General features: G+C 38.2%; 3 protein-coding genes across 3 annotated transcripts; 2 read left to right on the plus strand and 1 right to left on the minus strand.

The window, feature by feature from the left end:
• Positions 1 to 731: 731 nt before the first annotated feature.
• LOC131318787 (hexose carrier protein HEX6-like) lies at positions 732 to 4,337 on the minus strand. Its single transcript, XM_058348755.1, has 3 exons — positions 4,076 to 4,337; positions 2,620 to 2,942; positions 732 to 2,006 (listed from the first exon to the last, which is right to left on the minus strand). Exons 1-3 carry the CDS (start codon positions 4,212 to 4,214, stop codon positions 936 to 938), a joined length of 1,533 nt encoding a protein of 510 aa, XP_058204738.1. The 5' UTR covers positions 4,215 to 4,337; the 3' UTR covers positions 732 to 935.
• A 1,036-nt stretch (positions 4,338 to 5,373) lies between these two features.
• Positions 5,374 to 8,077, plus strand: LOC131319156 (expansin-B18-like). Its single transcript, XM_058349299.1, has 4 exons — positions 5,374 to 5,804; positions 6,414 to 6,526; positions 6,773 to 6,966; positions 7,561 to 8,077. The coding sequence occupies exons 1-4, from the start codon at positions 5,573 to 5,575 to the stop codon at positions 7,901 to 7,903; spliced, it is 882 nt and encodes a 293-aa protein (XP_058205282.1). The 5' UTR covers positions 5,374 to 5,572; the 3' UTR covers positions 7,904 to 8,077.
• Positions 8,078 to 9,830: 1,753 nt separating this feature from the next.
• Positions 9,831 to 13,058, plus strand: LOC131321288 (expansin-B18-like). The gene is made up of 4 exons (XM_058352284.1): positions 9,831 to 10,017; positions 10,546 to 10,658; positions 12,190 to 12,383; positions 12,646 to 13,058. The coding sequence occupies exons 1-4, from the start codon at positions 9,831 to 9,833 to the stop codon at positions 12,986 to 12,988; spliced, it is 837 nt and encodes a 278-aa protein (XP_058208267.1). The 3' UTR covers positions 12,989 to 13,058.
• The last annotated feature ends 2,573 nt before the right edge of the window (positions 13,059 to 15,631 follow it).

Consider the following 15,631-nt stretch of genomic DNA (forward strand, 5'->3'; position numbering starts at 1 on the left):
CACGTGCGAGTCAGGGGTTGCACGTGCGGGGGAGTATTGGGATTTGTCCCACATCGATTAAATATCTCCTCCAAAACTAGTAGCCAATTGGTTTGGAGTTGAATGCTTTAACAAAAACATCGATGCGGGCAAAAATTAGGACCACAAAAGTATACCCTTTGCACAATCTCATACTGTCCACATGCTAACCTGCTACTATACTTCCAGCAATCATTTGTGAAACTGAGGCCTTCGTTTTTGTTGTTATTGCCATTGCAAACTGAGGCCTTCGTTTTCTTTGTGCCGTTTGTCTGAATGGGTGGTGGGTTAATTACTTTCGGTTATTCGGTATCTCATTTCCTGACCCCTTTTTTTTTTCAGCAAATATTTCCCGACCCTTTACAGCATCAACACTGGCTTTTCATCATTGTTGCTCCACCAGACCATGCCTTCTTTATTGTTTCAATTCCACAATCTTTCTCGCATATTCGCCTATAATCTGTCATGAACAGTTTTCCTTTTTCAACTACTCCAAACATTCCAAATGCTAACCACATATCAGTTCTTACACCCATTTTTCAAAATGCTAAAGAGTTTTCACCATCACCCCTTGTGTCACAAATGGCTATGCAAACAACACTAGTAAAAGGCCTCTGATAATTACTCGGAAGAATTTAACACTTATTTGTTCTTAGACTGTGAGATACTATTTCTTTGGACTCTAAAGTATTTGCACCAAACCATCAACTAAATAAGAAAACAATATTGCTTTAGTGACTTTATTAGAAAAAATCATTGTTGTTAGACTAGTATGCTCATTTACCGCCTATCGGCCACTCTCGAGACACTCCTCTCTCACAAGCAATGGGCTCCACACATCTGCGGGCTCCGCTGCTCGTGAGAGAGGAGTGTATGGGGAGTGGCCGAAAAACGTGTTTGTAGCATGATAGTATTACTTATTCCTCCATTTTGCTCGCATCATACTCCTCCCCCACAACTCTCTTCCAAAACCAGTGTTCCCTCCACACTCTACCCATCTGTTCCATCGGCACATTCTTAGTCTCCGGCAAAAACAAGTAAACAAACACTGTCATCACCGCCACCCACCCCCCGAAAAAGAAGAAAATCCCAGACTTGAAATGGCAAAGCATAGCCAAAAAAGTCTGAGCCACAACAAAGGTGAACAAAAAATTCACAGCCACGTTGATGCTCTGCCCCGCCGACCGTATTTCCAGCGGGAAGATCTCGCTGGGAATCAACCACCCCAACGGACCCCACGACCACCCAAACCCTGCAACGTAAACGCATATCAAAACCAGGACCAAAACGGCATACCCTTCGCTCACCCCACCATGGTCCCCCAACTGAGTTGCTAGTACCACTCCGATCATTACTTGTGACGCCAACATTTGAATTCCCCCGACCAAAAGCAAAACTCTCCTCCCAAGCTTATCAACGATCAACATGGATATGAACGTGGACCCGGTACCCACCACTCCCGTCACAACCGATGACATCAGCGAAGCACTTTCGCCAATACCCATCGTCCGAAAAACAAGGGGAGCGTAAAACGCAATCACGTTGATGCCAGTGACTTGTTGTAAAAAGGGTATTGCTATTGCCATGACCAACTGAGGCCGGTATTTTTTCTGAATGATTTTTTTGAATGGGTGTTTGATGTTTTTCGAGATTTCGCTAGCTTTGATAAGGTCGTCTAGTTCCGCTTGGACGTCTTGGGTGCCTCTGATTCGTTGTAGCATCGATTTGGCCGTCTGGGGATCGGTGTTTTGTTGGATTAGGCTGTTGGGTGTTTCGGGGAGGAAGAGGGCGCCGAGAGTTAGGATCAAAGCGGGGACTGCTGCCATGGCTAAGGAGATCCTCCAACCCCAGCCGCCTTTGATCTTTTGTGTGCCGTAGTTGATGAGGTTTGCTGAGAGAGCACCGATGCCGACGCTGAATTGGAAGCCATTGTTGATTGCTCCTCTGTATCTTGGTGGAGCCATTTCTGAGAGATATAGTGGCACTGACTGAAAATCAGCAAGAGCAATGTGATCACATGATATGAAACATGAAAAGTTGATTAATTTCCACAAGAAAACGGCTATAGTAGTTTGTTCGGATAGTTTTTCTTTTCTGTTTTCTACTTTCTGTTTCCATTTTTATAACGTTGGCAGCCCAGAAATTTTACGATGGTGCAAACACTTTCAATTTAAAAGCTAGAAAAACTTCAAGCTCAACAGCAAGTGTTGTACCAGAAATCACAAATAATCCGTTTGGCATAAGAATTTCTTAAACTGTCAGGGAAGTTTTTCATAAAACCTATTGAGTATTACGAAATCCAGGAACAGTAGGTTCTGGACACAGATGATGAAGTCTGTATGGACAGATTCGTGTGCACAAATTCGCACACAAATGTGTATGGAGTTGTCAGGTTCACGTGCACCTACAAATAACGAGTAACCCACGTGCATTGAACGGTTTCAGACACATCTTTGTGAAAATCTTTGCACATAAGTCTGTATGTATAGGAGGCTCATTCCAAATTTGTAAAAACTGATTTCGTGCAGAAATGGGCAAACAGAAAGGAGAAAACAGAAACTGACAAATGAAAACAATTCAAACGGACTGTCAATAGCATACCTGGTTTGCAAAGCCAACACCAACACCGAGCAAGACGCGGCCACAGATTAGCATGTAGACATTTAAAGCTGCGCCACCAAGGGCTGCCCCTGCAAGGAATGCAGCTCCTCCGATGAGGATTGAGGGTTTGCGCCCAAAAGCTTTGGTGACGGATGAGGCAAAGAAGGAAGCAATGAGGCCAGCCACATAGAGGGAGGATGTGAATGAGGTCAACAACTGGCTGTCAAATTTGCAGTAGTTGCTAATCTTGGTGTCTTCTTTCATCTTTGTGTTCACTTCTGGGAAGAATTTCTTCAGGAATGGTTCCATTGAGGTCACTCCACCTTCACAATTTCAATTCCACTTCTCAATATTATTGTGAACCTTTTCATTAATGCATTGTATAATCATGTAATGGTATTATGCATACCAACAAATTATGGCAGAAAAACAATTGCAACTAGCAATCATTAGTTTTTATCCCCTTTTGCAGCATAAAAACTACTAAGCATCTTGTGGCATTTTGATGCAAAAGGACTGGATGCCATAGTTGCCAGAGTCGCACGCTTCCCAATTCGATTCGCGAATCACACACAAACGATACGAATCTATAGATGAACCAAGGTGTATATAAAATCGGTGGTGAATTGCAGGATTCGCGGTTCGATTTGCTATTCAATTCACGATTCACAAAAAAACGATACGAATCTTAGGTGAATCGAGGTTAATCACAATTGTTGCATTTGCCTAAAGTGAACCCACTTTTGCGGTTTTGCCTTCATATTTTTTATAAAAAGTCAAGAATATAAGATAATACACTGTTATAAGATAAACTTCAGTATTAGCTCCCTGCTTCCCATTTGGTTGTGCTAGTTTTTCAAATTTCCCATTTCACGAAAAAAATAAAAGAAAAGAAACACAGGTCACTAGAAATTCATTTATGTTTCCGCCTTCAAAATTAGTGAAAACTCGGTATACCGGCCTTATGACTGACTCATGCATGAATTATTCATTAGCATTGCTACATACACACCCACCGACCACGCCTCCAATCTCACCCGTCTCGCATATTGGGCCCCACAAAGAGCCTATGCCAAACAAGAGGCTAAAACATGTGCACTATTCAACAAATGTGGGTAAAAGGCTTTTGAGGCCTAACCTGTTTGGTGTTAGTCAATTCTTAAAGGATTAAATACACATTCCCCATTTTCTGAGTTAGGTTCTGTTTGGGAGCCAAATTAATTCATCTTGCATTTTTGAAAATTGGCTGTTTGGGAGCTAGTTGGGAAATGGATTATCATAACTGAACTGGATAATGCAAAATCAAAAATCATCCAGACTGATTAATCATACTTTCACACACAAAACTTTTGTGCAAAATTTATTCTGCACATATTGTGCAAGCACTTCTACAAATTCACATTATAATTAGGCAGATGCTAAAAGTGAAGGGGGTTGAAGAAAGACCAGTAGAGACCTGAAATTCCAATATCGTAGCCGAAAATAACTCCTCCCATGGCAGCCATCATGCAAGATAACACCACAAATAAAGTCATCCTCCCATTGTATTCCCCTGCTGCACCTTGATCACTCCCTATTGCTATTCCCATTGCCATAAGTTGTGTGTGTGTGTGTGTGTGTGTGTGAGAGAGAGAGAGAGAGAGAGAGAGAGAGAGAGAGGGGAACTTCAAAGATGAAAAATGAGAGGGAGACAGAGCAGTCCAACATGGCTGCTAGAGATCAGAATCCCCATATAGTGGTCATGGGATAAAAACAAAAATGGCTCAACTAGTTGGACCTTTTGAGTAGCATGTGGGTGTTGAATAATTGAGTTGGAAGCTTTGTAGTCTTAATAATAAAAAAGAATCTAACTTGAGGAATCAAAACTAAAATATGATGATACTGTTAAAACATAGACTTTGAACTAAGAAGTTTTTATTATTATAACTGGATGTCTAAGCCAGTTTGCTCGCACCTCGACTTATTCCCGAGTCTTGTAGTTAACGGCCGAGCAAACTCTCCAGTGGCCTTAAGATTTGGAATGTTTGGACTCCATAAAATTTGAACATACAACCTCAGGAAGGACATGATTATTTGCTTCGGCCAAACTACGGGCTTGACCCGTGAACAGGCCCAATCTAAGAAGGCTTAAACTTTGTAACTGAGTGTTTCTATGGGCCGAATATATCTGTTGTGTTCTAGATTAAATCTATCTATTGCTAAGTTTTCGGGCTTTTTTTTGGATCCATGTTAAACTGGACTCCAGACATAGCAGAAGCTTGATATATTTTCCAATGGGCTTTTTCTTTTCGTAAACAATTGAAAACATTTTGATGGAATTCCTTTGTGCACAATGAAAATTTCTTCTACTTGGGATTAAGAATTACTAAACTATGAACATTTCACATGTTCTCTACAAACTTTTACTAATCTCTTTTAATTTATACCTAACTCTGGTTGAGCCATGTACTTGATTCAGACAATCACTTAATTTTCCACACCTTTTGATACAGTAAAATAACGTTTCACACCGCTTTTCATGCCTTGTTATACACAGCTAATATTATTTTGATAACTCAGGTGTCTGGGCCACTTTACTTGCACCTTGACTAATCTCGGGAGACCAAGCTCACCGCCCGCTTGCGGGAATCCCAAAGAAAGTAATAGCAATTGAGAGATTTCCAATCTGACACCTTAAGAGGAAGCAAATCTTTAAGTTTCAGGTCTTAACCACTAAGCCAACCCCTTGGGGTTATACATAGAAAATTTGCATTTTACTTTAGACCATAATTTGGATAAACCTGACCTTCAGCTGAAATTAATCCATGTGACTTGCCTCAGCTTCAAGGGCACTAACATAAACATATGCATGCATGTATTACCCTATAAATGCCAGTGAAATTTTGTAACAACGGTATCCGAAAACAATATTTCGTAGGGTTTGCAAAATTACAACAGTTTTTGGGAAACTAAAATGGCTACTAACAATGCATATCACTTGCCACACCTCTTTGTCTCGTGTTTACTAACTACTTTGTTTTGCTTCTGTGAGTTCTGCTACTGTTTCCACCCCAAACAAGCTATGAATTTGTCAACTGCGGCGGTCGAATGGTCACCTGCAGAAATTCCGAAGTACCAAAAGAAAAGAAAATGGTCGCCCGCTGGTGCAACTTGGTACGGCAGTCCTGATGGAGCTGGAAGTGATGGTAATGGAGAGAGAGAGAGAGAGAGAGAGAGAGAGAGAGAGAGATTTGTGTGGATTGGTATTAATTTGTATTTTGGTAATGCATGCAATTATGCATCCAGCCAAGGAAGGATTAAGGGGCGGATGAGTGTGGGTAACCGCTACTGAAGTTTCAAAAATTCTTTAGAACTGTAGTGGTTTTTTTCTCAAATTATCAAAATTACACAAGTTCGCTCACTCAACGTTAACAAAGATATCTAACACTCCCCGTCCAAGATATTTTTGAGAAATTCAATGATCGATCGTCCTCCTAAGATTGTCCTATTCATATACCAAAGAAAATTTAACACTCTTCAATTTTCTACCTTTTAGAATGGACATAGGTTGTATGCATCTACATTTAAGTACAACCATACTTTTATAATTGTATGTTTTTTCGAAAATATCTACAATAGTAGTTTGTAGTGTGTGTGTGTGTGTTTTTTTTTTTTTTTTTTCAAATATTGGTATCACCTTTCATATGTGTCTACAAAAAAAATAATATTCGTCAAATACTCAATGTTGAAATCCTGCGTCCGTTGTTGAAATCCTGCATTCGTTGTTGAAATCCTGCGTCTGTCCTTACATGCAGGAGGAGCTTGTGGATATGGAGATGCAGTGTCAAAGCCTCCTTTCAATTCCATGATTACAGCTATTAGCCCATCTCTCTACAAATCCGGCAAAGGATGTGGAGCTTGTTACCAGGTATAAATACAATCTCAATTAAGTTCCTAAAATACAACCAATTAATGTACGGATATATTTCTTATGCTGTCTATAGAAGGTCACAAAAGTGAAAAAATATTGAGTGCAACGCTGACACCATCTTATGGAGCTTCATACACAAACAGCAGTACTCCAAGAAATTTGGATCTGTACAATCATTCATTAACATTCTAATGCAATATTTGTATCAATTAATGAGTACTCCTGGGATCATATCTTAACTAGGTGAAATGTACGACGAACCCGTCGTGTTCAGGCAATCCGGTGAGGGTGGTGGTAACAGATCTTTGCCCCGGAGGCCCCTGCGTGCCGGAGTCGATTCATTTTGATCTAAGTGGGACTGCATTTGGTGCCTTAGCAAAGCCTGGTGAACAAGACAAGCTCCGTGGTGCAGGAGTCCTGCAAATTGAACATGCACGGCAAGTACTTTTACATGCTGAGAAAACTAAATAAAGATCAATAGGAAAATAATGGTTCATGATGTGTTTTGATAATTAATACCCGTCAATGACATTTTCAACATTAACAAATATTCTCAACATGTCATTGACGGGTATTAATTATTAAAACACTTTCTGAGCTATCATTTTCCCAAGATCAATTGAACATAAATCAACGAAAACGACTTAGAGACAACTTTCATGCCAATAAAAAAAAAAAAGGAAGACAACTTTCATGCTGCCAAAATAGGAATACAAATTCTCCTTGTCCTATCGGTCTTTTTAACGCTTTCAGCCAAATCAAACTTCTCAATTTAATAATGCAGTCTTTCCTTAAACTCTATACCATCATAAAACTCATGATTCCAAACTGTAACTGTCTCATCACTCTGAATTAACTTTTTTTCTATACAAATAGTCAGTTTGTTAATCATTTTTCAAAAACTTATAAAAACTAATAACAACCAAACAAGGTGAAACATGTCTTTTCAAATGGTAACCCCTTCTATTGATAAATTAAATGTCTCATTCACCTCATAAGGTTTGTTTTTTTTTTTTGTGTGCTTCTTCTAGTGTTCCATGCGATTACGCAGGAACTACCATAGCCTTCCGGGTTGACCCGGGGTCGAACCCTTACTACTTCGCGGTAGCACCTCAATTCGAAGAGGCGGATGGTGATCTTGCTAGCGTTGATCTAAAGGAAGCTACGTCAACTACTGCTGGACCAGATGAATGGAAACCCATGCAGCAATCTTGGGGTGCTGTTTGGAAGCTCGAATCCGGGTCGGCATTACAAGCTCCTTTTTCTATCCGGTTGACGTCCGGTAACACCGGCAGGATCCTCGTGGCAAACGACGTGATACCAGCTGGTTGGCAGCCTGGTGCTATTTATCCATCCTTGGTTAACTACCTTTGATTTGGGATTCGGATGCAGAATTCGTACTTGGTGGTTGTTTGCGAGAATCGAATTATGTAAACAATAAAGTGGTGATTGTGTGGTTTAGACTAAAATAATAATAATAATAATGCATGTAAGCTACAAGATGTAGCTGCTTTTTTTCTCCAAATTAATTAATGAAATAGTCTCCATATATATTTATGATAGATTTTCCATCCCAACCTATCAACAACGGTGCTACGCCTACCGCACGGTTTTACCGCTCTTTTTCACTGTCCGTTTTGACAATCAATGGTTCACATTTAAAAAAATTCAATTGAGTGCGGTGGAGTAAGATAAAGAGGGGTGGGCGCATAGACTTTTCGATTAAGTAAAGCCTTACAATGTGGTACTAAGAAACATGATGCAGGGAGTGTACATGTCTGTATATGGAGGATAATCGAAGCAGCAAGGATAATCACAAATGCGTACCAAACAAAATACTATAACAAAATTTACGACTTGTTCAAAACTTGAAAAGGAAAAGGAAAATGAACAGCTTGAGATTTCTTTCGCCTTGGCCACAATACACACCTTGCCAGATATTGATGATTAGGGGTGGAAATTTTGAACACGACTCATTGACACAACACAAATTTATTAACACGAAGTTAGATGGTTTTAGTCGTTCATTTTTTGACATGAACACAATCTGGCCCGGAACACGAAGTTAGATGGTTTCAGTCGTTCACTTATTTGCTTTGACCAAACCCTTGGGGTTGACTTTGAATTAAGAAGTTGGAGAAATTGTACTCCTAACTAAATTGAAGAAAATACTATGGGTCTGACCCGTGAAGGTCAGGCCCAATCTAAAAAGGTTTACACTGTATAACTGCGTGTTGTATGGGCTGAATATACCCAATGCATGTGTTCTAGATTGAAACTATCTATTGTTAAGCTTTAGGGCTTTTTGTTGATCCATGTTAAACTGGACTCCAGACATAGCAGAAGCTTAATATGTTTTCCAATGGGCTTTTCTTTTCGTAAACAATTGAAAACATTTTGATGGAATTTCTCTGTGCACAATGAAAACTTATTGTACTTGGGATTAAGAATTACTAACTATGAACATTTCACATGTTATCTACAAATATTTACTAATTTCATTTAATTTATACCCAACTCTAGTTGAGCCATGTTCTTGATTCCGACAGTAACTTAATTTTCCACACTTTTTTTTTACAGTAAAAAGACGTTTCGCACCTCTTGTCAGGCCATGTTATACATAGCTAATACTCCCTCAGTTTCATAATATTTGTTCGGTTCGCAAAATGGATACGTAAAAATAATACTACTTTTATAAGAAAAGTTGAAAAAAAATTCAACAATTTACTCGATCTCTATGAGTTCTTTTAACTTATAAAAAAAATTTAAATTTTTTTTGAAAGAAATGCATTATTTTTGAGACCTCGTTTTACAGACTAGACAAACATTATGGGACGGAGGGAGTATGTTTTTTTTGATAACTCATGCATCGGATTTAGCTTCCTCGACTACTTTTGGGGACCAATCTCACGGCTCACTTGCAGGGGTTCCAATTAAAGTCAGAACAAATTAAGTTCTGTATGTATTGGCTCCAAAGGAGTTGATAGCACTTGAGATGTTTCAAACCTAACCTTAAGAGAAAGCAAACCGGTCCCAGCCCTAAGTTTTAGGCCTTGACCAGCCAACCCTTGGGGTTATGCATAGCTAATATATATGCATTGTACAATTGGTATAATTTGGATAAACCTAACATTCAGCTGGAATTAATCCATGTGACTTGCCTTAGCTTCAGGGCACTAATATAAACAGATGCATGCATGGATCATCCTATAAATGCTAGTGAAATTTTTGTAACAACGGTATCCAAAAACAATTTCATAGGGTTTGAAAATCTTTAACAGTTTTGGGGAACTAAATTAAAATGGCTACTAATAATGCATATCACTTGCCACACCTCTTTGTCTCGTGTTTACTGACTTTATTTTGCTTCTGTGAGTTCTGCTTCTGTTTCCACCCCAAACAAGTTATGAATTTGTCAACTGCGGCTGACGAATGGTCACTGGCTGGTGCAACTTGGTACGGCAGTCCTGATGGAGCTGAAAGTGATGGTAATGGAGAGAGAGAGAGAGAGAGAGAGAGAGAGAGAGAGAGTTGTGTGGATTGATGTATCTTGGTAATGTATGCAATTGTGCATCCAGCCAAGGACTGACTAAGGGGCAGATGAGTCCAGGCGACCGCCGTACTGAAGTTTAAAATTCTTTAGAATCGTTGTACTTTTTTTTCTCAAAAAGATCAAAATTACACAAGTTCGCTCACCCACGTTAACAAAAATATCAAACATTCCCTGTCCAAGATATTTTTGAGAAATTCAATGATCAAACGTCGTCCTAAGATCTATGCATATAGCTATCAAAATTTAACCCTCTTCAATTTTCTACCTTTCAGAATGGATATAGGTTGTATCCGTCCACATAAGTATATACCATACTTTTATTATTGTATATTTTTTCGAAAATATCTACGACAGTAGTTGGTGGTTTTTTTTTTCCAAATATTGGTATCACCTTTCATATGTGGCTACAAATATATATTCCTCCACCTCAATGTTGAAATCCTGCGTCTGTCCTTTAATGCAGGAGGAGCTTGTGGATATGGAGATGCAGTGTTAAAGCCACCTTTCAATTCCATGATTACAGCTATTAGCCCATCTCTCTACAAATCCGGCAAAGGATGTGGAGTTTGTTACCAGGTATATATATATATATATATATATATATATATATATATATATATATATATATATATATATATATATATATATATATATATATATATGGCAAATGCTATGGTGTTCCCTACCCAAAAGGGGACACCGGTAATGCCTCCCGAAGGTTTTTTGTTATGCCTTCGAGTGGTTATGTTATGTCATTAAAGTAGGGGTGAGCAAAAAATCCGTCAAACCGCGAATCCAATCTAAACCAAATGATTTGATTTGATATTTTAGTAGGGTGGTTTGGTTTCGGTTTAAAAAAATTAGAAACCGCGTTAAATATATAGTTTGGTCTGTGAATTTACATTAATGGTTTTGATTTCAAACCGATCTGAACCGCATAAGTATCCATCTCGTTTAATTTAGAGATACACCAAGTATGCATGAGAGTTATATCACTACAAAAAAAAAGTGATAGTGATAAAACAGTTATCACTGAGCTGTCACTAAAAATGTGTTGCTAAAAATTTATAGTGACAACTTTTCACCTATAGTGACAGCTCAGTTTTTTGTAATGTGTATAGTCAACTAATTTCTTAAATTAATAATTTATTCAATCCACCGTCCTATTCAGTATTCATTTACTGCCAAAGTTACTTAGCATAAACTTCTATATATCACAACTTATTCATATAATTAAATATTCTATTTTACGGGTTGTATTCTACCCACGCTTATTTCTATTTTGATTAAGGACTTTTCCTAGTTTTGCTTGTTAAAATCCCATGACGTTTTCAAAAAAAAAAACCTATTCCTATATAATTTTGGTACACCAAAAGTACATGGTATTTAAATATATAATGATGAATAGTGGTTCCATGGTTCAGTTAATTCCTAAATTTTCCTATAGTTTTATAAATGAAAACCAATTCTCAGTTATCTCCACAATTTTGAGTATGAAGAAGATATTTCAGTTTGAAGTAAACCGTGGTTCGAAACCGAACTATAGTCTAATGGTTTGGATTGGTTTGGTCCTATACTTTTTGTGGGTTGGTTTGGTTCTCCAAATTCATAATCCGTAGGTAGTGGTTTGGTTCTTGGTTTACTATAAAACCGAACTAATTTGGTCCATGCTCCCCCCTACATTAAAGTGTTATGCTTTCGAGTGGTTTGTTATGCCATCTTTGAAAAAGTGTTATGACCTAATATAATAATAATAATAAATGTTATATCATTTTAAAAAATGACCCACACAATGACAAAATGTTATGTCATTTTGTGGTTTTTTTTATAACCGGTATCCACTTTTGGGTAGGAGACACCATAGCATTATCCCGTATATATATATAAATACAATCTCAAGTTCCTAAAAAAACAACCAATTAATCTTTATGCTATCTATAGAAGGTCACAAAAGTAAAAAAATATTGAGTGCAGCAGTGACACCATCTTATAAAACTTCATACACAAACAGTAATACTCCAAGAAATCCGGAGCTATAAAATCATTCATTAACACTCTGATGCAATATTTACGTTAATTAATGACTCCAGTGATCATATACAACTAGGTGAAATGTACGACGAACCCGTCGTGTTCGGGCAATCCGGTGAGGGTGGTGGTAACAGATCTTTGCCCCGGAGGCCCCTGCGTGCCCGAGTCGATACATTTTGATCTAAGCGGGACTGCATTTGGTGCCTTGGCAAAGCCTGGTGAAGAAGACAAGCTCCGTGGTGCTGGAGTCCTGCAAATTGATCACGCACGGCAAGTACTTCTACATGTAGAAATTAAGTTCGAGAACTAAATAAAGACATCTTTCATGCTCAAAATTGAAGACTCATTTTGAATTATTTTTTGTCATTATTTAAACAAAATTAGTTTTGAAAATAATCTTTTTACTTGTTATGTCAAAACTGACAACCAAACAAGGCGCCAATATATATATTTTCAAATGGTAACCCCTTCTATTGATAAATTAAATGACTCGTTCACCTCATAAGGTTTGTTTTTTGTGTGCTTCTTCTAGTGTTCCATGCGATTACGCAGGAACTACCATAGCCTTCCGGGTCGACCCGGGGTCGAACCCTTGCTACTTCGCGGTAGCACCTCAATTCGAAGAGGGGGATGGTGATCTTGCTAGTGTTGATCTAAAGGAAGCTACGTCAGCTACTGCTGGACCAGATGAATGGAAACCCATGCAGCAATCTTGGGGTGCTGTTTGGAAGCTCGAATCCGGGTCGGCATTACAAGCTCCGTTTTCTATCCGGTTGACCTCCGGTAACACCGGCAGGATCCTCGTGGCAAACGACGTGATACCAGCTGGTTGGCAGCCTGGTGCTATTTATCCATCCTTGGTTAACTACCTCTGATTTGGGATTCGGATGCTGATCGAATTCATACTGGTAGTTGTTTGCGGGAATCGAATTATGTAAACAATAAAGTGGTGATTGTGTGGTTTAGACTAAAAAAAAAGTAATAATAACAATGCATGTAAGCTACAACATGTAGCTGCTTTTTTTTTTTCTCCAAATTAATTAATGAAATAGTCTCCATATTTATGATAGATTTTCCATCCCAGCCTATCAACAGCGGTGCTATGCCTACCGCACGATTTCACCACTCTCTTTCATTGTCCGTTTTGACAATCAATGGTCCACATTTTAAAAAATTCAATTGAATGCGGTGGAGTAAGATAAAGAGGGGTGAGCGCATAGACTTTTCGATCAAGTAAAGCCTTATGATGTAGTACTAAGAAACATGATGCATGGAAATGTACATGTCCGTATATGGAGGATAATCGAAGTAGAAAGGATAATCACAACTGTGTACCAAACAAAATTTACGACTGGTTCAAAACTTGAAAAGGAAAAGGAAAATGAACAACTTGAGATTTCTTTCGCCTTGGCCACAATACGTACACCTTCCTAGATGATGATGATTAGGGGTGGAAATTTTGAACACGACTCGTTGACACTACAAAAACTTTTTAACACAAAGTTAGATTGTTTCAATCATCTACTTTTTGACATGAATACGATCTGGCCCGTAACACAAAAATTTAAAGAGATGAATAAGATTGGATTCATGTCAATACTCAATCAGTACACGGACAACCATTTAAATTTTTTGTGTCTATTCATTAGTGGTGTCGAAGATGCCAAACCATAGACCGGAATTGTGTTTCTTAAAGATCTTAAATCTTTTGGATTGCCCAATCAGTAAAATATTTTAGGGCTGTTCGCAGTTCGGTTTTGAGTGGATCAGTTCGGTTTCTAGGCGGATTTGTATCCGCTAAATTGTTGTTTTCTCCATCTGCAACCGTCCATGAGTGTTTCATGGTTCGGTCGGTTTGGTTTGCAGTTTAGGCGGTTCGGCTTGGTTGGTTTGGGCTGATTTAAAACAGTCTAAGTACTTCGAAAAAATCTAAAAAGTTTTCAAAACTTTACATCTGTAAAAATGTTACATTACTCACATTACTCAAGTAACATTTTTTAAAATAAAACACGCTCATATCTGCTCTAAAAAGCTCTTTGAAACCCAAAAATCAGAGAGCAAAACACATACATTCATACTTACCTCATCCACCACCCGTCCGTGAGCATTATTCGGTCGGATCAGTTTAGATGTGGTTTGGGCGGATTTAAGTTTGTAATTTATTTTTTATAAATACCAAAAATTTAAAAAGTATAGTAGCACAATAAAACATCATACCACTCTGTATTGCCCCAAGACTAGCCAATAATTTTTCGTATTGACATAACGAAATTTCTATGTCAATAACAAGCAGCATGGTAGATGGAGTACTGTCGAATTTACCAGTACTATTTTGGTGGGGCTAATAGTTTATTGTTAATGGCTTAACTCTTTCTCACATTTTTTTTATTTTTCACTTTCGGCAGTTTGAGCGGATTGGGGGATCCAATCTGCTCACGGAGGATTGTTATTTTTTCCATCCACACCCATCCGTCACATACCTCAGTTTGGTTCACGGACGGATCGATTTCGACGGTTTGGTTGATCCGCTGAGCGGCCCTAAAATATTTTATCTTCCAAAATCATACTTGGTCAGTAGAATATTCTCTCTCCTTTGTAGATAGCTTTCCTCCCCTTTGTGAGTGTTGTCCGATGGTGGTTTGGTGTTTTATTTTTGTGTGTGTGAGTATTCTTCTGTCAGGTGTACGTGTTGGTATTTGTGTGCTTCATTGCTTGGTCGGTAAGGGTTTGGAGGTTAAGGTGTCTTTGGTTGGAAAGCCTACCTTCGGTTATCGTTGTCCACGCCTTTGATTAGGGTTGGATATGCTCTTTGTATGTTTCTCTATGTTTATCAATGGTAATTGTTATCCTTTTGGCAAAAAAAAACTAGCACAGAAAAACATCAACCGATCGAACAAAACACGATTTTAAGCAGGTCGGATTCAGATCAAGGTATGTGACACATTTAAATTAATATGGGGTATATTTTTACACGAATATAAAATGACACTGAATTCGAAATGACATGAACACAAATACGACATGATGTCCAGCCTTACAAAAGATCAATTGAACATGTGTTTGTTTTCAATTATAACATTCGTTGGGGTCAGAATTATTAGATTTATGATCATAATTTCGAAATTGGACATGTATTGGATTTTGTCAAAGGAAAAAGACTTATATACGTGCCTTATTAACCATTTGAATTGAAGAGCAAGTACTGCTATTGCAGATCGATATTAATGTATTTCACTAAAAGGACCCGGAGAAGTAAAGCCCTCTCAAGCGAATTGCATTAGAACATAGGATAACTTTCTTGTCCTTTTTTTTATCAATCAATAAAAGAGATCATTTTACATCAGATATGAAATACAAAATACAAACTCAGGACATCATCAATTGTGAGAGTCTGCGAGATAACCAAGCCCAACAACTCAACCAATACAAAAAAAAAGCTCATTATAAGATAAAAGCAAAGAAACAACTTCTATTAATGAACATTTCACATGTTAACCTACGAACTTTTAATAATGTCA

Source organism: Rhododendron vialii, chromosome 3a, assembly GCF_030253575.1.
Source record: "Rhododendron vialii isolate Sample 1 chromosome 3a, ASM3025357v1".
Taxonomy (NCBI): domain Eukaryota; kingdom Viridiplantae; phylum Streptophyta; class Magnoliopsida; order Ericales; family Ericaceae; genus Rhododendron; species Rhododendron vialii.